Source organism: Lissotriton helveticus, chromosome 2_1 (genome assembly GCF_964261635.1).
Source record: "Lissotriton helveticus chromosome 2_1, aLisHel1.1, whole genome shotgun sequence".
Lineage (NCBI taxonomy): Eukaryota > Metazoa > Chordata > Amphibia > Caudata > Salamandridae > Lissotriton > Lissotriton helveticus.
This window is the reverse complement of record NC_136059.1, coordinates 1,062,470,673-1,062,494,725: the sequence shown is the minus strand read 5'-3', so window position 1 is coordinate 1,062,494,725 and position 24,053 is coordinate 1,062,470,673. Positions and strand designations below refer to the sequence as shown.

General features: G+C 44.5%; 1 protein-coding gene across 1 annotated transcript in view; it reads right to left on the bottom strand.

Annotated features, from left to right (window-relative positions):
* The window catches only part of PRUNE2 (prune homolog 2 with BCH domain), a 1,307,647-nt gene that overhangs the window by 428,038 nt on the left and 855,556 nt on the right, over positions 1-24,053 (bottom strand). Inside the window, exon 7 of the mRNA XM_078677810.1 lies at positions 19,406-19,564. Within this exon, the coding sequence (XP_078533936.1) occupies positions 19,406-19,564 (159 nt within the window). The remainder of the gene's footprint in view (positions 1-19,405; positions 19,565-24,053) is intronic.

The window sequence follows — 24,053 nt, the reverse complement described above, 5'->3', positions numbered from 1 at the left end:
AGCTGTATGTTCCATGGACTCCAACAACGCAAGACATTGCCAGAACAAAGATTTGAATTCGGACAATAAAGACTGCACCACATGCATCCCATACACCCCCTAACATATGGCAAGATGGGACACAGCATAAGCCTTCTACAAAGAGGAGTCAATCTTCTTATCAGCACCATCCTTCAGGACATTCACCTCAGCCTTGGATGGATGCCACACCAGACTAGCCACAATAGAGTCAACATGAACCGACTCCAGAATAGTATCCTCCATGTTCAGCTTAGAAATTAAGTGAGGAATCATGATGTGGTCGGGATCCTTCCACTCTTTCAAAAGAACGTCCATCACAAAAAGATGAATGGGTAAGGCCTTGGTAGGATGCTTCCAAAACTGGGGCAAAACCATGTTCCTGGAAGTTCTGGCGACCTCTTCATCAGGGAAACCCATGTTGTCACTCACATGGGAAAGAATGGCCGGCAACATATCCTTAGAGATATATTTCCCCTTAAGGTCCACAGAACCCAAGGAGGACTCATCAGAAGAATCCAAACTGGAAAAGTCCGAGTAGAGGTCAGGACCCCCTCCAGAGCGAACACGAGCCGCCTTCTTAGTGGGCTTCAAAGCAAATAATGTTTCCAAAATCAACTTCTTCAGCCAGTCATCATCACACCCTTTACTTTTCTTCAAGGGAGGGTCTGAATCCCTCCTGCCCCCAGAGGAGGAGGGTGAAGAAAGAGGAAAGCAATGCCTGTGATTATGACTATGCTTCCCCATACTGGCCCTCAGTCAAAATTACAGAACAGCAACAACGGAGTGGACTCCTAAATACAGCACACAAGAAGGCAGAAAAAAACGTATTCAACCTCCCCAATCGGCTCAGATGGAGGTGTAGGAGTACCGACGGAGAGAGTGGTGCTTCCCTCGTGTCCTGAGCCGTTGCCAGGCGGGGTGGAGCCATTTACTCCAACTATTATGTGACGAATATACCGACTGCAAACAAAGGAATACACCTCAAACATCAGGTGATCTTTTTTCATGTTGCAGGAAATGCATATATTCAGTTACTAAAATAAGCTTTTTATCCATCACTTCACTATTTGCAGTAGCATTCTAACATTTACCGGTCCTGATGAAAGCAATGGACTCGAGAGTCCCTAGTATATTGCTGAAACATGTTGACCATTTTGATACCAGAGTAGATATTTGTTAAATCTACCTATGCTGCTTTTTAATATTGGCGGAGCGAGCATAGAACCTAATAAAGTTTCCTTATTTCTGCTCACTCACCCAATTTTATATATTTTCACTCACCCTTTTTCACACACAACTTTTCACAGCACTGCAAATCAGTCACCCACCTAATTAATTGATAGGTAGTTTGTGACACTCTACCACTATTTGGCTGCCACCTGACTCTTGGGAGGTTATACCAACTGACCCCCCCCTTTTTGAGCCAGTGGTGTACCAATCTTTGTGGCCAACAGGAATGCCAAATGATGAAGGGCGGTTCCGTGTGGTGACGGATGGATATCCTGTAAGTGATCACTGGTATCCAGCAATTTTCTCTATCACGGTTAGATGAGTTGACACTGTTCTGTTAGTTTAATGAACCACACATAGACTGGATAGACCCTCTGACACTCTTTTGTTTTTCTACATTCAGCTAGGGAATGTGTCTTGGTCTTTAAAATCCCTTAGGCCCTCCTCCTACCTTATTGTGTTTTTTGTTTAAAGAATGGCTGGCAACATATCCTTAGAGATATATTTCCCCTTAAGGTCCACAGAACCCAAGGAGGACTCATCAGAAGAATCCAAACTGGAAAAGTCCGAGTAGAGGTCAGAACCCCCTCCAGAGCGAACACGAGCCGCCTTCTTAGTGGGCTTCAAAGCAAATAATGTTTCCAAAATCAACTTCTTCAGCCAGTCATCATCACACCCTTTACTTTTCTTCAAGGGAGGGTCTGAATCCCTCCTGCCCCCAGAGGAGGAGGGTGAAGAAAGAGGAAAGCAATGCCTGTGATTATGACTATGCTTCCCCATACTGGCCCTCAGTCAAAATTACAGAACAGTAACAACGGAGTGGACTCCTAAATACAGCACACAAGAAGGCAGAAAAAAACGTATTCAACCAGGCCCAGCATGCATTCTGAAAGGGAAGACACAAAACCTGCTGTTGAATGCAGGGGCGGAGCAACATACGTCATGCTGCAGCCCAAGGGAGCCCACAAGCACGGAAGTGCTGACACAGCAGGTCGCCATAGGCCACACAAAAAGGCCGACATCACGGGGAGGGGCTCTAGCTCTCCTCTGAACACCGGGGCGGGCCAAGCCTGCATCGCCAACCAGCAATGCAGCCCCCTCATACACTGGGAGGCCACGATGCACATCAAGCCTTCCAGGAAGCGGATGCAGCAGGAAGAGCGCAGCCTAATCATACGAATGGCAAGATAATAAAGAAAGGCGACCAGTAGCCCAACCAAGCCCAGCAAGCCAGGCACCCAGCAGCACGTCAGACTTATGGAGTCCATGAGGTCACAGAACACGTACCGTCTTCAGCCGCTCCCACAATGGTCCCCAGGCACTTCCAGAGCCCAGCAGAAGGAGAAGCCAGGAGACTATGTGGTGGAGGTAAAAGCCCAGCAGTTACCTTGGCGTTCCCAGTCATATTCACTGATAGGAAACAAAACAGGAAGTGCTTTGTGCTGGCTATTGTATTATAGCCCCTGGCAGGAGGGTGGGTGGAGTCATCAAGTATTTCCTGTTTTGTTTCCTGTCAGTGACTATTACCTCATGTGTAATGACTGAGTCGAGGATAAGGAATGTAGAAGTAATAACATTTTTACATCACACAAAGGTAAAATATATTACTCTAGCTAAAATAAATGCAAAATCATATATAATATTGTATTGCGGAGTACTAAAATTTACTATGCCCACTACAATGAATACAACACTAGGAAAAATGTTAGATAACAGAGAGATAACATTTACTATTTCCACTCCAATGAGTGCAAAAGTAGGAAAAGTGTTGGATTGCGGAGCGGTCAAATGTAATATTCCCACTCCAGTCAGAGCAACAGTAGGGAAAGAGTTGGATTGTAGAAGGAACATTTTTTGTATTCGCACTGCAGTAGGTATTATATCAGAAGGAAACATATTCTCTTCCAAACAGTAAAATAATTTAAAAAACAAAATAAAATTTTGCAAATATAAATATTAAAAATATATATATTTCATAGAAAAAGTTACTTAAAATAAATACGTATTATAATGTTAAATATATATAATAAATATTTACAAACATTATTAAAACTCACATTTCTATCTAAAAAATATTTATTACCAAAAAATGATGTATTAAATAATTTTTATTTTAGTTATCGCCCACATATACCCCTACAAAACTTACAAGCAACACCTAAAACTTTAAAAAGCTAATTATTTACACCATTAAGATAAATATTTGTATTACTTTCCACAATATACTCCCACAAAATATATTACACACTCCTAAAAGTTAATAGAAAATTAATTACACAATTAAAATAATTTATTTGAATTTTAATATTTATCATCAATTATTTCTAACCAAATTACAATTAAATTTACTTCCTACAATATACCCTAATAAAACCAAAACCCACATCTAAAATGTTAGTTAAAAATGTAATTACACAATTAACATAATTAATTATAAATCAAATAATCATTATAAAATAAAAATATTAATCCTAATTACTTGGAATTTATTTATTTCCCAACCTGTGCCCCTATAAACTCCGCAACCCACATCGAAAAATATATGTATTTTTTAACATTTAACATAATTAATAATCGAGTAAATAATTAATATTAACAATTAATTATTTAAAAATTAAAACTACATTACTTCCCACCCTGTACCCCTATCAACTCCACAACCGCACATAAAGGGGCCGATTCCGATTCGGGAAAAACCACTCCGAATAGCCGTACAGAGCGTTTTTCCAGTACGAATCGTACCCTGCAACCTCCCCGTATGTACGATGAAGTACGATCCGTACAAATTGTACAAAGACCGTACGCCTCAAATCTCCGCACGATTCTCCCTGGGAACCCACTGTACACGACATCTGTACAGTTCGAAGCAGGTTTTCCCGACCCAGCAAGTACGATTCGTGTCGGGTACGCACCGTACAACACTTTCTTTACGGGAGCCCAAAACGTCCGGAGAAGCAGAGTACGCCTCGAAACAGGTACGGAACGGCCCCCCTGGGTACGGTGCGTACACCCCATGTCTGCAGGGGTACGTTGCATACCTCTGCGATCATGGGGTGTACGCATCGTACCGCACGATCATGGGGTGCACGCACCGTACCCCATGATCGCAAGGTGTATGGTGCGTACACCCTGCGATCATGGGGTACAGTGCGTACACCCCATGATCACAGGGGTACGCACCGTACGGTGTGTATGTGATTGTGTGGTTGTCCATACGAATCGCCCTTACCTGACCTGGACCATACGAATCGCGTCCTCATACCCCGGTCCGGATCATACTCGTCGGGTCGTACGGCATGTTTATGAATCGTACGGTTCACTGTTTCAGCCTTGCAATTCGTACGGTTCGCGACGATTCAGACGGATTGACGAGATATGGATCGTACTACGCGATTCGGACGGACGTGTATGATTCGGACAGAGAGGGCTCAGGATACGATTCAGACGGACACTTTTTTTCCTGAATCGGAATCGGCACCAAAATGTATATTTAAAAAAGATTTCACACTATTAACCTAATTAAGTATCAATTAAATAATTAACATTAATTAACAATTAATTATTAAATAATTAAAATCAAATTACTTCCCACCCTTTGCGCATATACATCCCACAACCTTCACATAAAATTGAAACAAAAAATAATTAGACTAATAACATAACTAATTATTAATTAAAAAACAGAATCATTAAAAAATAATCATTAATTTATTATAATTAAATCACTTCCTCCCATGTGCCCCTAAACACCCACAACCAGCTACAATACTCAAAATGACAGAAAAATACTTATATTACATTTAATAACTACAACATTTTTTACAAATACATTAAAAAACAAACAATTATACAACAAATTACATCATATACATTTAAAATATATACCAAAATAAATAACAAAAATTAAAACACAATATTATAAACAACTATATTTTTGTAATCAATATTAATGACTTCGATATTTAAAAAAATCAATATTAATTACCTTGAAATCGATATCCTTGACAACGATATTCTTGCTGACGATATATCCATGTCACAATATTTTTTACTCAATATTTTTTCAAGTTTATATTTCCAACTCAATATTTTGTCTCCACTCCAAACAAGCCCATGACTGTCAGCCACATACTACTAGACCTTTCTCATGAGATTCTTGGTAACTGTTCTGATGAGGAGGCATCTGGATCTACTTCTAGGCTGCTCTTCCCAAGTGGAAAATAGAGTGGTGCCTTGTGTTCCCAGAGCTGCAACCTGGTCTGTGATTCCCACTCTGTGATGTGCACAAGCTCGAGCAATCTTCTCTCAGAACTGGATAAGCTGGTGCACAAAGTGGTTGCCCAAGCAGGTTGAGGGGTTCCAAGCCGTTGCAACACTCATTCTCTTCAAAAGTGCACCACACCAAAATTACTCCTGCTAGCTGAGCAGTGCTTATCTGAGCCTTCTTCTATCAACGGTAGGGGCCCAAAGGGATACCCATTGGACACCTCTTTGTAACCATGCACAGTGTGGCAGGCATCATGCGGTGCCTGCCACAGGGTGCAAGTTTTTCTGCAACCATCCCGCCTGTGTTTTCAGGCGGAACACAGGCTCCTATTGAACTCAATGGAAGTCCGACTGAATGGTGTTCGGAACCAACGTATTCAGTCGGTCGGAGTCTCCGAACCCGAGTCAGTCAGAAAGGATTCCGAGAAGGAGTTGGATGGAATGCTTTCCGACCTTAATGTGCCTTAGTTTCTGGTTCTTGTTTGCACGCCGGTTATATATTAAAATTGTTGTTTTTTAATGGCCATTTTTAGTAGAAACTATTAAGGGGAAGGTCACCAAACTAAATTTTACAAACAGGGGTTCTGCTGCTGGTGGCATGATGTTATCAAGATAAACCTCAAAGTTAGGAACTACTATATGGTCCAAAATGTTCTCAAACTGACTATTCTGTGGAGCTGTTCTGCACCAGCTATCCAGTACATACCTTTCTTTTAACAGTCTCTTTGCACCAACCCAAGCGGGGATAGAGAGCATATCGTCCCATATCACTCCCAAATTCAAAGAATAGACCAAGTCCTTCATGTATTTGAGCCATGATATGCTACATTTTTTTATCCAGAGCTCTGAATTCCACAAATGCATCCTTACACAACTTTAGTTTGGGAGTGGACCAGAGTCTTAACCAATAGAGCAGAGGTGTAAGGTTGGCTAAATGCTATTTTCCTATGACCTAAATCAAATAACAATGGGAGCAATAGAAGTGCTCTGTGGCAAATTAATCAAAAACCTCACAAACGTGTTCTCCACTCTAGGCAAGTATCCATTCTGCAATAACCCCTAATCTCTGTTTTAGCACTTACCGTGAGCCTTTGCATAATCAATTGTTAAGAACGGAAACCTCGGCCTACACGTTGTCAATCTGTGCAATTTCAGGATAGTTGCCACTCTATGTTGCAATATCAAAGAGCTCTTTATAGTTTGTGTACCCTCAAAGGGTATTAGCTAATTTTACCCATAGGTAATTGAAACTACTAACTCTATCAAGGGGTTTTACCTCACCCTTTAATAGTCCTCTTTTAAATGGCCTATGGGGATTTAGGACTATAAACTCTGGGGGTCATTACGATGTCGGGCACCGTAGTGGTCTGGAACCACATGACCTTCAGGCGGCCATTCCGACCTCAGTGTTAGGATGCGACAGTACTATGGGCAGTCGGTGACATTCATTTTATAATGGCAGCTTGTGCGGAGGACGGAAAAGACCCGCAGTACAAACTGCCATTGTAAAATGTATGTTTTTAAACATCCATGCACTGTGTGCCACGCACCTCACTGTGCCTGCCACACGGTGAAGGGATGTTTAGCCAGGCCCCATAGCGGAGAGCCGAGGGGAAGGGTGCCCTGCTAGGAGCACCCAAAGACATTTTCCTACAGCCTTTCCATGTTGGAAAAGCCGACATGAAAAGTCTGCTGGAAAGTGCCATTTTAATCCCGAAAGCAGAGCTGAGCTTGGCTCCACCGTCATAAGGGGATTATGGTGGCTTCCGACATTCTGACGAGCAACTTGAGCCCATCCGAAGCGTATAAAGAATCCTTCTGCAGGTTTCAATCTGAATGCCGCAATCCTAATATGGCGGTCGGACTGAAACCTATGATGTCGGCGGAAAGCCTCCGACAGCTGGTGGAAGGCTTTCTGCCCAACATCGTAATCAGGCCCTTTGTCTTTGTCACAATAATTTCCAACCCTCGTTGCTCACAGAGCCCTCAGAGCTTGTTAAGAAGGGTCTGCTATCCCATAGGCATCTTGGAGATCAAGAGGGCATCATCAGCAAATAAAACGGCAGGTATTTTAACACCTAGGAGGTTTGGGGAGTCATAATTCAATCAATCAATCATGCCATTTGTATAGCGCACTACTCACCCGGGAGGGTCTCAAGGCGCTTGGGGGGAGGGGTATGCTACTGCTCGAACAGCCAGGTCTTGAGTTGTTCCCTGAAGGCGAGATGGTCCTGGGTCAGCCGAAGGTGGATGGGGAGGGAGTTACAAGTCTTGGCAGCCAGGTAAGAGAAGGATCTTCCTCCGGCGCTGGCTCTTCGGATGCGTGGTACGGCTGTGAGGGCGAGGCTGGCGGGTGGGCGTGTAGAAAGTCAGGCGGTCGTTGAGGTACTTGGGGCCCAGGTCGTGGAGAGACTTGTGTGCGTGGGTGAGGAGCCGGAACGTGATCCTCTTGTCGACGGGGAGCCAGTGCAGGTTCCTCAGGTGGCTGGAGATGTGGCTGCGTCGGGGGACATCCAGGATGAGTCGGGCGGAGGCGTTCTGGATGCGCTGGAGTCTTTTCTGTAGCTTGGCTGTGGTTCCGGCGTAGAGGGCATTTCCGTAGTCCAGTCGGCTGGTGACGAGTGCCTGGGTGACAGTCTTCCTGGTCTCGGTCGGGATCCAGCGGAAGATCTTGCGAAGCATACGCAGGGTGTTGAAGCACGATGAGGATACGGCGTTGACTTGTCTGGTCATCGAGAGGGAGGGGTCCAGGATAAAGCCCAGGTTGCGTGCGTGGTCGGTTGGCTTGGGTGCGGTGCCCAGGGCTGGGGGCCACCAGGAGTCGTCCCAGGCGGAGGGCAAAGATCCCAGGATGAGGACTTCCGTCTTGTCCGAGTTCAGTTTCAGGCAGCTGTCCTTCATCCACTCGGCGACGTCTTTCATCCCTTCGTGTAGGCAGGTTCTGGCGGTGTCGGGGTCTCTGGTGAGGTAGAGGATCAGCTGGGTGTCGTCGGCGTAAGAGATGATGTTGAGGTTGTGCTGGCGTGCGATGGCTGCGAGAGGTTTCATGTAGATGTTGAAGAGGGTGGGGCTGAGTGAAGATCCTTACGGGACGCCGCAGATGACTTTGGTGGCCTCGGAGCGAAACGGGGGGAGGCGGACTCTTTGTGTTCTTCCGGCGAGGAACGAGATGATCCACTCCAGTGCCTTCTCTTGGATACCGATGTTGCTGAGGCGCTGGACTAGGGTGCGGTGGCAGACCGTGTCGAACGCAGCGGAGAGGTCCAGGAGGATGAGGGCCACTGTTTCCCCCTTGTCGAGCAGGGTCCGGATGTCGTCGGTGGCTGCGATGAGGGCGGTCTCGGTGCTGTGGTTGGCTCTGAAGCCGGACTGCGAGGGGTCGAGGGATCCACTCAATAAGGTAATCAGCACATGATTAATGTGGAGAGAGAATAATGCAGGTGTGAATACACATCCTTGTCTAACAAGCTTCTGTACGTGGAGCGATAAGAGAGCTCCCCATTCCTACCCTATTTCATTTGTGCACAGTTGTTATATCCAAGTATATTAACATGGATAAGATAATCTGGTTTTCCAATTTGTTGGAGAACCTTCCACATCTTTGCTCTAAGGACCAAGTAAAAGACAGCTCTTAGGTCAAAAAAAGCTAAGTGGAGGGGTTATTTCTTCAAGTTCTCATGTATCGAATATAATAATACCAGGAGAAGGTCCTGGTCTATATAACTAACCCTATTTCTGAATCCAATCTGGAAGCTAAACCTTAATCTATTCTTGTAAGTGACTATTTTTGCCCCTTTCGAGGTCTCCAAGAGTTGTGTTCCACCCAGAATGGCATTTAACCACTTCGGCGCTCATGACGAGCTCAGCTCGTCATGAGTGACGACGCTCGTACGCTCATGACGAGCTGAGCTCGTCATGTAACACGGTTTTTAAAAAAATGCAGCGCACAGCGGGAAAACCGCTAGCGCGCATGCGGTTAATAATCAGTGGCGGCTCCTCCGCTAAGGTGGAGGAGCATCGACTCACTGCTCAAGTAGCAGTGTAAAAGAAAAAAGAAAATGATAATAACATAAGTTATTATCATTTTATTTTTAGTATCCGCCAGTTCGGCTGGGCAGGGGACGAGGAGTGGTTGCTGCACTCTAAAGTGCTGATGATGGTTTGGCCAGCCGTCTTGGAGTGGCCAAACTGACATGCGCACTTTGCATGTTGTCCACCTAGCCTGCATTACAGCCTAGGTGGAGAACATGCCCAGGCTCCCATTCCCCATCTGAGTCCCGAACTGTGGCGCTCAGACCAATCAAAAAACTGCATTTCAGAGTTGTGATTGGCTCTGGGGAGCCTGGGTGCTTCTTTCTTCCAGCCGGAGCGGAGGGATGACGTGGGAGTGACGGAGGAGAGATGCAGCGATCAGGTAAGTGATTTTTTATTTTTGGTTAAACCTACCACCCACTCGTCCCCCCAGCCCCTCTACCCTGCCATGCCACCCCCGCACTGTACTGGCCGCCACTGTTGATTATATGTTTATGTATTGTGTGCATATCTGTAGTTCAATTTATAAAGGTCACCCGAGATCTTGTCAGGAGTAGGGGCCACTTTTCATAGACTGGATGGCCTTAATCGTTTCGTGCACAGTTATTTGTAGCAGGGGTGTAATGCATAGAGGGCCAAGCACATCCTTTGTCGGATTAATATTAACCAGGGGGGATTCAAAATAGAAGCCAGCAAAATGCTGCACCCATGCACTAGATTCAATGTGGAACTCAACAGTACTAATTGTGTCCAGGCTGCCATAGACAACAATATGCCAAAAGGCTCTATTAACTTTCTTCCTGACTGCTTCGAGCAAGCCTAATTTCATGTTCTCTTTCCATGATTTCCTGCTTCTATGCAACGCTGAAGTGTGTTCTGTGGTTGCTTCAACGATGACTTACTTACTTCATGTCTTGAGAGCCACAAGCAATTTAACGTTTGCTTTTCTACAATTATTAAACAAAGTGTTTTTTTGGGAAACAACCATTACAACGCAGTCATTACAACGCACTACATTTACAACACAGTAATTACAATGCAACTGCCTTTACATCGCATGCCATTACAACACATATCACTACAACGCATGCCATTACAACGCATGTCACTACAACGCATGCCATTACAACGCATTAGAAGGTAAGTAATGGGGAATAGAAATTTTCAACTCTACAGTATCCAACACTTACCCTACTGTTGCACTCACTGGAGTGGGAATAGTAATTTTTACGTCTACATTATTCGACACTTACCCTACTGTTGCACTCACTGGAGTGGGAATAGTAATTTTTATCCCTACACTATCCAACACTTACCCTGCTGTTGGTCTCACTGGAGTGGGAATAGTAATTTTTACCACTACACTATCCAACACTTACCCTAAAAGTATTATGTGTTGTAATGGTATGCATTGTAATGGCATGCGTTGTAATGGAATGCGTTGTAAAAGTAGTTTCTAAAAATGCATTGTGATGGCATGCGTTGTAAAATCATGCGTTGTAATGGATGTTGCGATGTAAAAACCGCATTGTAAAGGCATGTGTTGTAAATGTTTGCATTGTAACATGTCCTATTTTTTTTTTTTTAGACCTACGGCCTGATTCTGACGTTGGACAGAATTCCTTCTGCCGACACCGACTCAGTCGTGGGACTGACCGACACCCAGTTAGCTGTCTCGACCGCCTCATTAGGATGTGACCGAACACTGTTCGGTAGCATTCCTACATTTCACTATGTGAGCATGCATTACAGCCATAAACTGGACATAATGCATTCTCCCATAGTAAAATGGGAGGTGCTGTTCATCCCTGCACCCCGTGGCAGGCACATCAAGGTGCCTAGCACAAGGTGCAGGTATCAACAGGGGGCACCTATAATGCCCCCCTCGGCCTTCAACAGGAGGCTGTGCACCAAAGAGGCCCCCTCTGGGGGCCCCCAAACATGCTTTCCGACATGGTCTCAATGTTGGACAGGCCAGCCTGGAATCCATCTCAAAAACGTGCATCGTAATCTCAAGGGCGGAAAAGCCCGTCCTTGAGATTACTGGACGGCTTCCGTCTGGCCAAGGGGCTCTCCGAGTCCGTCGGAAGACAGCCGGAATGACCGGCCAGTTTTCTTTCCGACCTCCTCCATCGTAGTGAGGACAGGTCGGAGCCTTTATGGGCCGCGTTGTAATTGGCCCCCTAGTGTTCTAGATTTTAATTCCTTCAGCAATACCTCCTTGATATTGTCAAAAACTAAGAGGTGTATACGACCAATTGGGATCTCTGGTATGGGAGCATTTTCATAAGGTCCTACTATACTTACCACAGTTTTGTATAAACCTGCCATATTTATTTGATTTCTCTGAATAGATGCCTATTTTACGCTACGGAGATTATGTGTGACTATCAGAGTGATATCAGGAGCTGAGGTTGGGTTTGAGTTGCTCATAGTGGAAAAATTGACTCCTCTCATTGTCAAAGATAGTGCATTGTGGTCACTATCATCCCGTTCAATTGCTTCCATGTCTACAAGACTAATATTATTGTTATTATTATTATTATTATACTGATTTATAAAGCACATGTCTAACCCAAAAAGGGTTTCCCAGCATTATTTTCCTCCAGATATCTCAAGTTATGCCTTCTCTATCAAAGAATATTAAAACAGCCACATTTTTATCAGTTTGTGGAAAACTGAAAGAGAATGGCATGCCCTCAAAGAGGGGGGTAAGGAGTTCCACAGCTTGGGACCTAAATAGAAACAAAATCGACCTCCTTGCAGGGATTTCCTAACTCTGGGAATTACAGCAAGATTTAGTTTGCTTGAGCGCAGAAAATACACAGGTTTATATGGTGACACCAAGGATCTGAGATGGATGGGGCCAGAATTAGATAAACATTTATGCATGTAACATAGTGTTTTAAATTGCTCTTGTCGTTCGATTGGTATTCAATGAAGATCAGAAGCCACTTAAGCAGCCTCTTTGGGGTGCCTAGATAGAGAATATTACCATAATCCTGCCTGGAGATAATGAATTACAGTTCTTTGGGCTGAGACCAGAAGACATCGATGAATTTTCCAGAGCCATCTTCGAATACCAAAACAGGTGGAAGTAACTTTGGTAATTTGATGACCCTTAGACAACCTGGTACTTAAGATTCTTAACCACAGGTACTGGAGTGGGAACATTAACCATACCCTCAGTCCAGAGATAAGACATTGCTCACTAACGCAACCTCAGTTTTATTCCCATTCAGCTTAAGGGAGTTAGCGTTCATCCAAGATGAAACTTTTGCAAGGTAGATGTTCATTGCCTCAACACTCCAGTCCTCCTGAGATTACAGGGAGCCCACAATCTGGGTGTTGTCAGTTTATGTAAAGAGTGTGAAACCCAACTTTCTACATTATCGGCAAGTGGCCTTGCATAAAGAATAAAAAGGGTAGGACTGTGGATGGAGTGCTGAGGTACACCAGATGATAATGGGTAAGGATTTGATCGATGCTGATGAATGTGCACGGTACTGCAAGAAAGAACCTAGCCAGGACATGGCCTTGTCCCGCACACCCATCTCCTCTAATCTTTGGAGAAGAGTGTTACAGTTAACCCTGTCAAACACTGCACTAAAATCTAAGAGGATCACCGCAGCAATACCATCATTATCTAACTGGTGCCTCAGCCTTAGATATTCAGTGATGAAGAGAATAGCTGACTCCATGCTATGGCCTGCTCTGAAAACTGGCTACGAGGGGTGGAGCAGACCATTTAATTTCGTATACAATGTGAGCTGTATATTCATGCGTTTTTCCAAAATCTTTGGGGAAAGCGTTTTGTGATGCTTCCTATGCCTAGTAGGGATTAAAGAATCAAGTGAGGCCCAAAGCCAATGATCGATAATCGGTGAGTCGGATTCCACTGAGTTGCTCATTGTTGGATAGTTTGACTCTAAGGTGGAGTTCAAAGCAGACACATTTAATTTCGACCAGCTACTACTAAAGCAGACTAGCTGGTCCTCCCACATACAGTGTGCTAAAGCGATATAGAAGGAAATAGGTACAGCGAAGTGATTGGCCAGGATAAAAGTACTGACTGGTCTGCCTGTAGGCGCTTCAGGTTGTAGAATAGAGGGTCGAGCAGATATCCAGCCTCATGAGTGGGGGCAATGTTAATGAGGTGGACATCCAGGGCCATAAAATCCCCTGTAACGGCAGTTTTACAGGAAAAATGATTCGAGTGAATGTCGAAATCACCAAGAAAGGCACACAGTGCAGCCACGAAAGTCCGCCCGCCATCCTAATAGGCCCCTAAATTTGCAACTCTACACTGCATATTTGCCCGTTTGGGTTTAGGTACCATGCCAAGCAGGCAGCGGTGGACTGACATTTGGATGCGCACACCTGTCACTCTTACAAGTTTCCTCCCCACCTCCTCCCAGTATCCAGTTAATGCTCTGCACACCCATGTCATTTGAAGAAATGTGGTGCCATGTTCTTTACATTTTGGACACGTTCATCAGGGCCTCGTATGATATATTTTGTGCAATCTGCCATGCGTCAGATAGGTCCAGTGAAGATAGTGGAAGATTGTGAGCTGTCCACTTGGAGGTTTTGACAACAGAACAAATGGATTCAGCTGGAACTTGATGATGTTGTTTCTGGTTTTGAGCCACCCTCACCAGCGTCAGCCCTGAATCTTGCCCAGTTGATGGATTTAGAATTTCATTTCAGAGACTATGTTTAAAGATATGCCTGGTGTGTCCTATCTCTGCTCAATCATGGCCAGCCTGAAATTGTGCCTAGGTCCCGGTGAACCTCAAACTGTTACTACTGAACTTCGTTTTAATTTTGTACACAGTTTTTGTCTGAAAACTTCAAAACATCATAGCTGAGGAAATGTAACACTGTGCCTGCATATCACATCTAACCATTTTTAATTCAGAGGGAAACTTAAATTGGGTTGTAAATCCAGGACTTTGCTCTTTGATTTTTGTTTCCTCCCTTTCATTCGGCTCAGAACCATCATCCCTAAATAGCCAGGTGTGATTGTGCCCTCTAAAAAAAAATCACATAATTAATAATGGAAGCCCAGGTCAGTCCGTTTCCTCTTTCCTGGGTACTGTGTATGTTACACTTTAAACCTCTGGGTGAAATATGACTTAGGCATGGCCTTTGAGAGGTGAAAGTGCAAATACATAAATAATGTACTTAATCTGGTTCAGCAAAACCCTTTTTTCAAATCAGTATGAAAAGCAAAACAGGTAACAGAAATATATACTCAGATGCAAACTTTCAATCCAAATCCTGCTCTGTAGCTCCATAACTGATCCAAATGCACCAATCTTTGCAATGCAATAGGTCTCACAATTTAAAAGTTTGAGCTATTGGCATTGCTAATAATAATGCAACGCCAATAGCTCAAACATGCCAGACCTATTGAATTGCAAATGCTTGGTTTGTCTTAAAATGGATCTAATGAATTCACGAGATGTGTAAAACTGAACTTGTAGCCTATATAGGGTTTATGGAATGTATGCCATTTTTATGTGTGATATGTCTATCTTACAATTAATAAAGAAATGTAAACAAAAATAAACTAAGTCACATTCCAAAGCAGCACACAATGTTCTAACCGCAAAGGATTTCCAGGAATATGAGTAAAGAGACACCACTTCATCCCTCTCTCTTCTCTGAACAAAAATGAAGGATTCTTCAGCAATTTCCATGGTACTCGTGAATAGTCCATTTCGTACTGTTGTTTTACACATGCATTTTGGTACTTGTGGACCTGTGTTAAAAATGGGAGGCAAATCCAATAACAATAATAATATTACGTACTGATACTGGACATAGTGCCCCTGAGATCTCTGCGCACACACGAAGGCAGGTCCTCGCATGGTGCACTCCCTTGGATGTATACACTGAAAGGCGGAAGCACCGACTGCACTGCGATATGTGATTTTAAATGACACTGTGCCAACACTACCATTATTTTTTAGAGCTAAAATGTGATTGTATACAGCCACACAGGGCCATCTTTAGGGCAGTGCGACAGGTGCGGCCGCACAGGGCGCTGTCCTTGGGTGGGTGCTTAGATATATATGGAAAAGTGCTGGAAATATCGTAAAAAATACATACATGCCACAGAGGTGGATGAAGGTAAAGTTTATATTGCCTCGTAGTGCTGTCCACCAGGCCTAGATTCTGGCAGAAGTGGGATCAGCTGTACATGACACACCACAACCAGATTATCATACATCATAGGTGCTTTGTAATGTCAACAGGGTTTTATATAATGCCGTGTGCCGTTATTATACTTCCCCTCGCTGTGATGTTTGGGTAATTTTACATGTAAAAACTGCCATCTGTCCACCAACACACCACAACTAAGAAACACAGATACAACTACATGCTACATCTCAAACATACACATATGACAGCCCTGACAGACCAACACAGGGAGAGACAAACTCACACACATCCGAACAAAAACACTCGCCAACAAACACACGTTTAGAAGTTTACCACAATCCAAACATAGAGATTAGGTAAACTGACATACACACACACAAAGTAAAACAATATAACCAAAAAAGAGACATGGGGATACACCCAAAAAGACAGTCATGTGGACGTACACACAAACGTGCGAATCCTAGCTTAGACAAAAAAAACGGGGATGCACATACTGACACATTTGCAGCAACACTCTACACGCCACCGACTGACACTGGACTACAACTCTAACATGCCACCAACACACCACAACTCAGACAGATAGACACTACATTAGACACATGGAAGTAAGCTTGCATATTCACACAATAACGTACAAAGGCTAAGACCAGGGCCACTGGAATTATACGGCAGGGCTATGTGGCAAGAGAAGGCAAAATGACATCAACTCACCACAAATCAAACACACTAGGCATAGAGATAGGTTGATAAGCACAAGATCTCAAACACACATACAATCAAATATCACAGCCTAAACAAAAACATGAACACACACACACATCTACAGAGGTCAACCGTAAAACACAGAAACACCTGAAAACAAACACTCTCAAAGATAGACAATAATACATAAACGTGCACACAAAAAGTTAGACATGGAGACATACTTATGGAGACATAGGTGGACACAGACATATGTATACACGGAGATAGGCACCCACATGGGTGCCACTAAAGAGACAGTTGGGCACACAGCTATCTTATTATTATTCCTTTTATTCCGACGTACAAACACATACGCACATGTGCCACACATACAACTATTGTCAATTTTTGTGCAGTTTTATATGCAACAAACTGTGCCCAAAGGCACGAGAGCACTTTACAGGAGGACCACATTACACAAGATCATATTACTTACTTGAGCACCGGACGTTTCAGTGATGCGCCCAGAGCGCCTGGGTGTCGAGCCGATGCAAGACTCTAAACTGGTTCCCCAGATGGCAGCTCAGGCCTATAGGCCACACTTTATTACAATCAAGGCCAGAGCACGGCGGAGCACGGGATTGAGATCGGGCATGTGCAAGCGGCGTAATGTTGGCTCCGAGAGTGAGGCAGGGGCCATAAAACCTAGTAGCGTGTGCCTCAGCGTGTTGAAATTGTTCATATTTTTGGGATAGTGTACATCTGGGTGATAGTTACTGTTTTTGTTGAAAACATAATGTGACTGAATTTTGGAAATACTAAATAAATGATTTAAACTATTGAGTTATCTATATAAGCCATTTGTTAAAATGTGAATAGATCCATATTTCTTTAATGATTAAGGGGCTTATTGCAATGCTGGTTGGATGAGTGTCTGACCGACATTGTTTCGGGAGTGGAACCGCCCGACAAGTAGTCAGCGATTCCACTCCCGATATTATGATGTAACCACCAGCATAGCAGCCAGAAAAATAGCCTTTACCATTGCAGCTTTTGCTGTGGCCCAGAAAAGGGCCACAGCACAAGCTGCAATGGTAAAGGGTATGTTGTTGCCTGGCACACAATGGTAGGGGCCCCCAAAGTCCCTTTCTGACAGACTTTCCATGTCGCAAAGGTGAACATGACAATGATGTCGGAAAGGGACAACCCAATCCCTATGGCAGTGCCTGCAGAGCCACTGCCTCCAGTGTAGGGATTAAGCCTCTGGCCAAAGCCCCGACGGAATCCGTGATCCTGATGGAGGAAGCGGTCAGTCCCTCCGATGACATCACTCCGACCGCTGGCATCGTAATCTGGAGGTCAAAGCGATGCCTTGGATGTTGGACGGATTGCAACATTCAAGGTGCAACACCTCTCTGGTGCAATGGGTCCGGAGCTTGGCTGGGTTTCAAGCAGGGAAATGCAGCATTGGCTCCAATATGGCCGCTGGTGGAGCCTATAGAAAGTTGTTTTGTGAGACTGGGCACACCCTCCCTTACCTATAGGATTGCCGGTTCTGGGGCCGAGGCACTTGGGGAGTGAGTGGTGCACATGGGTGGAGGGTGTGGGCACCGTGTGGTTCCCTCGCCATGGCGGAGCAGCTGACCCAGCTACCCTGTCTTGCGGTGGGAGGAGGCTGCGGGTTACTCGGGTGTGGGAGCAGTGTGGGAGGAATTTGACCACACGTCGGGCGGCGTGGCAGCCAGGGCCATCGCGTGGACACGGTTTCTTATGCATTCCGGTAGCTTGAGGATTAAGGCGACACCGACCGCAATTCCTGCCTCTCAGACCCACGTGATCTTTGCAGCTTGCGGGTAGTTTAATGGCCCAGAGCGGTTTCTGGGTTTTAGGCGGGTGCTGCCGAGGCTCTATTCTAGGAGCTATTTACGACAGGGGTCACGCAGTCCCATCCTGACTGCAGAGACGCTCAGTAACCCGCATCTCGACCCCCTTACCACAGAAACTGCAAGCGGTGAGTGTGTGACGTGCTTGCCCCCCGTAGTCGGATCACAGAGCAATGTAGTCTAGTCAAAGCCATAGTTACTGCTTTTTCAGCTGATGCAACATCAACCATTGAAATGAGTAAAGTGTGCAATCTACTATTTAGTAAATACTAGAAATAGACGTTGCATCACGATTTATTCCCCTGCTTTGTACGTAAAAATTGAGTTAAAGGCGCTTGCATCCCCCCTCCTTATTCACACAATACATGCAAGAACGATATAGATAACAGGACACTGTTTACGGCAGTTAGATTAACAAGTAAGCAACAAAACAAATAATGCGCGAATGCGCGCGCACCACAGAGGAGCGATGGAGAGAGCGTGGCAGCGAGGCGAACACGCGCTGCTGTGCGTTCTAGCCACGGACGGGAATGGGTATTGCAAAGGCGGGACATGTGCCCGCTTTTGCCCAATCCTGTGCCGTTTAAAAAAAAAACACGCTGAAGCCAATGGCGGGCGGGCAATGCCTGCTCACACGCACGAGCATGTGAGCAGCTTTCAAAACCCCGCCTTACAAGAGGGCTCGCGCTGCACGAGCAGTGCTGCGCACTGCAGCGCTAGGCGCGAGACCTACAAAACAAGGTGGCCGGCACTTCTGTTGTTTCCTTGCAAAGGACTAATTATTAATCTGATTATGTTCATCAGTGTCAGCCTGAGGGCTAGGCAAGGAGTCAGACCAGTACCACAAATGTAAAGGTGGTATTAGGAGAACAAAAACATACGATCAGAGCAGATACCATATGGGAGAGACCTGTCTAGTAGGCTGCAGTCCACAAACTATGTTAAAAAATCTCAGAAGTCCAAAAAGAAAAAGAATAATTGGAGGTGGAGGCACACAGGCAAAGATTCATGACGAAAGCAAAATAATGGTTGAAAAGCACAGTAGAACATACGTTGTCATGAAAAAAAGATGTTGTCAGTTATCAAAGGAATGTTTCATTCTTAGCACTTACTTGATTGCTAAGCTCCATGTTATCTGAGTACACAGCTATTTGTCGCTTAGTAAGCTGATCCTCTGATATATTGTTGGCCAAAATGACAAGTGCATCAAATCCATATTTATCCAGAAATAGTTTGAGATCCACCGTAATGTTTCTGTGGCTCCCCAAATCCTGAAATGAAATACAAAATGATATTAGAACATTATGTTTTCTTTAAAAAAAAGTGAGACTGTTTGATCTTGAAAAGTATGATTTAAATCACTGTAGATCAACATATTTAACTGGTTTAGCTACAGCTTAACAGCATGCAATAAACAATTAGGACCTTATGAGGATGTCCGACGGACCACCAGCGATAGACCGTCGGTGGTAATCCATCCAACATCCAAGGCATCGCTTCGACCTCCAGATTATGATGCCAGCGGTCGGAGTGATGTCATCGGAGGGACTGACCGCTTCCTCCATCAGGATCATGGATTCCGTTGGGGCTTTGGCCAGAGGCTTAATCCCTACACTGGAGGCCGTGGCTCTGCAGGCACTGCCATTGGGATTAGGTTGTCCCTTTCTGACATCATTGCCATGTTGACCTTTCCGACATGGAAAGTGTGTCAGAAAGGGACTTTGGGGGCCCCTAGCAGGGCCACTATCCCACTAGGCCTCTGCTGTGTGGCCTGGGGTGCAAATGTGGTGCCTCCCCAAACATCTATGCACTGTGTGCCAGGCAACAACATACCCTTTACCATTGCAGCTTGTGCTGTGGCCCTTTTCTGGGCCACAGCAAAAGCTGCAATGGTAAAGGCTATGTTTCTGGCTGCTATGCTGGTGGTTACATCATAATATCGGGAGTGGAATCGCTGACTACTTATCGGGCGGTTCCACTCCTGAAACAATGTCTGTCAGACACTCATCCAACCAGCATTGCAATACGCCCCTTAATCATTACAGAAATATGGATCAATTCACATTTTAACAAATGGCTTATATAGATAACGCAATAGTTTAAATCATTTATTTAATATTTCCAAAATTCAGTCGCATTATGTTTTCAACAAAAACAGTAACAATCACTCAGATGTACACTATCACAAAAATATGAACATTTTCAAAATGATAGGGCGATTTAATAATTTAAAAGCCATGCTTCAATTTAAAACTCCTAGCGCCATAATTAAGAACTATACATTGCTTTTTGATCTGCAAAGTTTTTCTTGCTATAGGGTTAGATTCATATAATCTGCAAAAGATGGTACATGAATCTACAGTTTGATCTGCGACAAAGCAGTGCAAAATGCGTTTTACAACAAACTATTGATGGAAGTGGGCTACGCAAGTGTTGTCAACACACATATAGTAATACCTCTGAGTATTCATAAACATTTCAATGATGGTCCTACTGCCATGGAAAGACAGCTGGCAAGGCACTTTGGGTGCCCAAGAATGGCCCGCACCCTGTGGGCCACTGCTAAGTGGCCGGGGGAGCACATGTGTCTACACATCCATGCACCGTGTGCCAGGCACCACATTGAGTCTGGCACACAGTGCAAGGATGTTTGTAAAGTGTCTTTTTCTACTGCTGAGTGTGCTGCTACCCTTTTCCGGGCTGCAGCAGAAGCACAGTAGAAAATGGCATTTTACAACCTCCTGCATGGTAGTCGTATCGTAATTGGGCAGGCAGGAGACTTCCGGCACACTGTCAGATGGTCACTTGCCCGTGGCGATGGTGGTCCATCATAATGAGGCCCTAAGTATTGTAACCAATATTTTTGTATTCTACATTTTTTACTCTAGATATTTTTGTAGGATGATATTTTGATATCAATATTCTTGTTATTTTAAATAAGGGCATCATTACGATGCCACCCTAATAGTATGCGGGCCGCCAGCCAGGGGAGCGGCGGTCCCGCTGTGCTGATCATAATGCGCCCGCCACACTGGCGGGCGCATCCCATATATTTAACATTGCGGCGGGCAGTGCTGCAAGCAGCACCCACCGCGATGTCAAAACTGCATGTTGTGCATTTGCGGTGCCTGCCACCTTGTGCATGCAAATGTCGGGGGTCCCATGGGTACCCCTCCAAGTACTCCGCCCACCCACCCCAATATCCCGTGGGCCAGCAATGGCCCCCAACACAGAAGACCGGATGCCTTTCCATGGCGGCATCACCGCCATGGAAAGGCCAATTGCCGCCATCATTATAATATGGATGGCGGTGTTTCTGCCCAGTCGACGAGTCGACTGGCGGAAAAGCGGTGGACGGTCTTTCCATCCGCCGCGGACACCCCAGCCATTCTAATATGATGGGGGGTCTTTTAGGTATGAATGGCGGGCGGATTGCCTCCGCCAGGACAGCAGTGGCTACCCGGCCCGGCGGAGGCGATCCGCCTCCCATCCTAGTAGGGCCCTATAGGTTTAGAGTATATGATATTTTGAACTTGATACTTTTGTAGGCCAATATTTTTGTGGTCAATATTTATGACTACAATTCTTAAAATCGTAAATTGCCCAGGCATGTCCTTTAGTTTTTCCAGATTAGGTAAAAAGTCATAAACACCTTCATTGTCAAGCTTTAAGTCAATAGATCAGACATTTGTGACTGTCTAATAGTTCCATTTTTCTTAACCCCTTCCATGCTCATGACGGAACGGTTCCGTCATCAGCGTCGGTGCTCCGGTGCTGATGACGGAACATTTCCGTCATGAGCCAATACGCTTTTAAACCCTTCAGCACTGCAGCGAAATTCGCGCAGCACTGAAGAGGTTAAAGAAGCTGTAGCCAAATGTCCCCTGCCTGACAGCATGGATCATCCACAATCTCACTACTGCCTATTGACACCCAGATCCACTTCAGCATGACACTTAGACCAATTCTTCAGATACACTTGCAGACATGACACTTAGGGATGAAAAACAGTAAGGCCAAACTGATAACGTTTTTTTCAGTGCAAACTTAGCATTTGCTAAGTACGCAGACTTTTGGGAAAGTCCAACATCTCTCCATATTTACACCAGATTGGACCCCTGTGCATTTTTAACCTGATACGGAGGTGATGGTGGTAGGAAGCCTTTCTTATAGTGGACAGTAGTCAGAGATTAGCTATAACTCCTGATCCTTTACTAAGAAATTTTCCAAACATAAACCAATACTCTCTTGCGGCAATTGCTGTATTTTTTGTTACTGTAAACAAAACCAGGAAACTTTGATCTTGGGGGTCTTTCATGATGGAAGGATGCATACCAATATTCTTGTGTGGCAATTGCTGTTTTATTTTGCTACTGTAAACATAACCAGGAAACTTTTCCCTTCCTGCACATAAACAATCGCCCCTGCAACGCCGGCACCCTTACAGCATAGCGTAAGTGGGCCTGTGCTGGAAATAGGCAGCTTTTTAGAGCTAGGATGAACATACGGGTGTGCCGTATTTTTGTAAATATGGCGCATCCCTGCGTTTTGAAAATGTTGGAGCGCTGGGTTTGCCTCGAAGTTAAATGTATGCGCTTTAAACTGTGCTGTTGTATAGAGACAGTGCTGAGCTCTGCTATGAGCCAGACATCTGTTCCCATTAAGAGGATATTATACTTTACAGGCCACATCCTCAGAATTTCTTTACAGCCAATATCCACAAGAATCTCCCTTCCAAAAGAAATAGAAATGTGCGTTGCACGATGCTGTTCTTCAGACTTTGGATAAACTTGGACAAGTAAAGGCTGCCGCAAATAGGCCCAAGTTTTTTTTTACTCAGAAATTGGTCCAACATGGATTTGTAAAACTATTTTCTTCCCACTCCATTCAATAACTCGGTTTTCTGAACATGAGAATTCGCACTTATATAAGGTCCATTTAAAAAAAAAAAAAAGACACAAACCATAACTTTTCAGCGCCATTTTGCGGTCTTAGAGAGACAGATCATTTGTTCTGCCCTCACCCCCCATCAGTTGTCTAGTTTGAAATATCATGTTTGTTTCACAAGCCAGTTGCTGGCTGCACATCCCCAGTGGAGTAGTGATTACCACCAACTAGTGTTCCCGTGAAACGGTAGGGTGCCATTTCAGCACATTAGCGCTGACGCACACTGCGGTTTAGCAGCTGTTGAGCGTAGTCTCACTTCCTGCCTCGAGCCTGTGGCGCGCTCAAAGATATGCATCTTCAGCCCACTGTAGCGCAGCCTGTTTCGTGATGCAGAGCTTTACATCTATTCACATTTAAATGCCAACACACTTTTTAGTTAAAATAAATTACTCTTTTCTATTTGCCTCTATGGGCAGTAGTATAAAAATACAGAAATCAATAAAAACATTATTTTGTCATACTTGAATAAGAAACTGTATATACATTCAGGAATTGTAAAGATTTCATAGCAATGAGAAATGTAACAACAATTTGGACTAGGGTGTAAAGAAAAGAACAGGGACTATTCATCAAAGTATTTTTGAGAACGTAAGAAGTACTCAAGTAGTACTACTTTATATACCCAAGAATGCTATTCACTAAACTCCAGGTGGAGATCTCTGCCTACTCCTGCCTTCTCCTGAAATTGCACACAGAGTTCTCCACCACAAGTACGGAGGAGTCCGCATGCAGAGGTATGGGTTTATGTTTTTAATGTAGGGACTCGATGTAAAACGGGAAGTATCCTGTGGCATGGGGGGGCACATACTAATA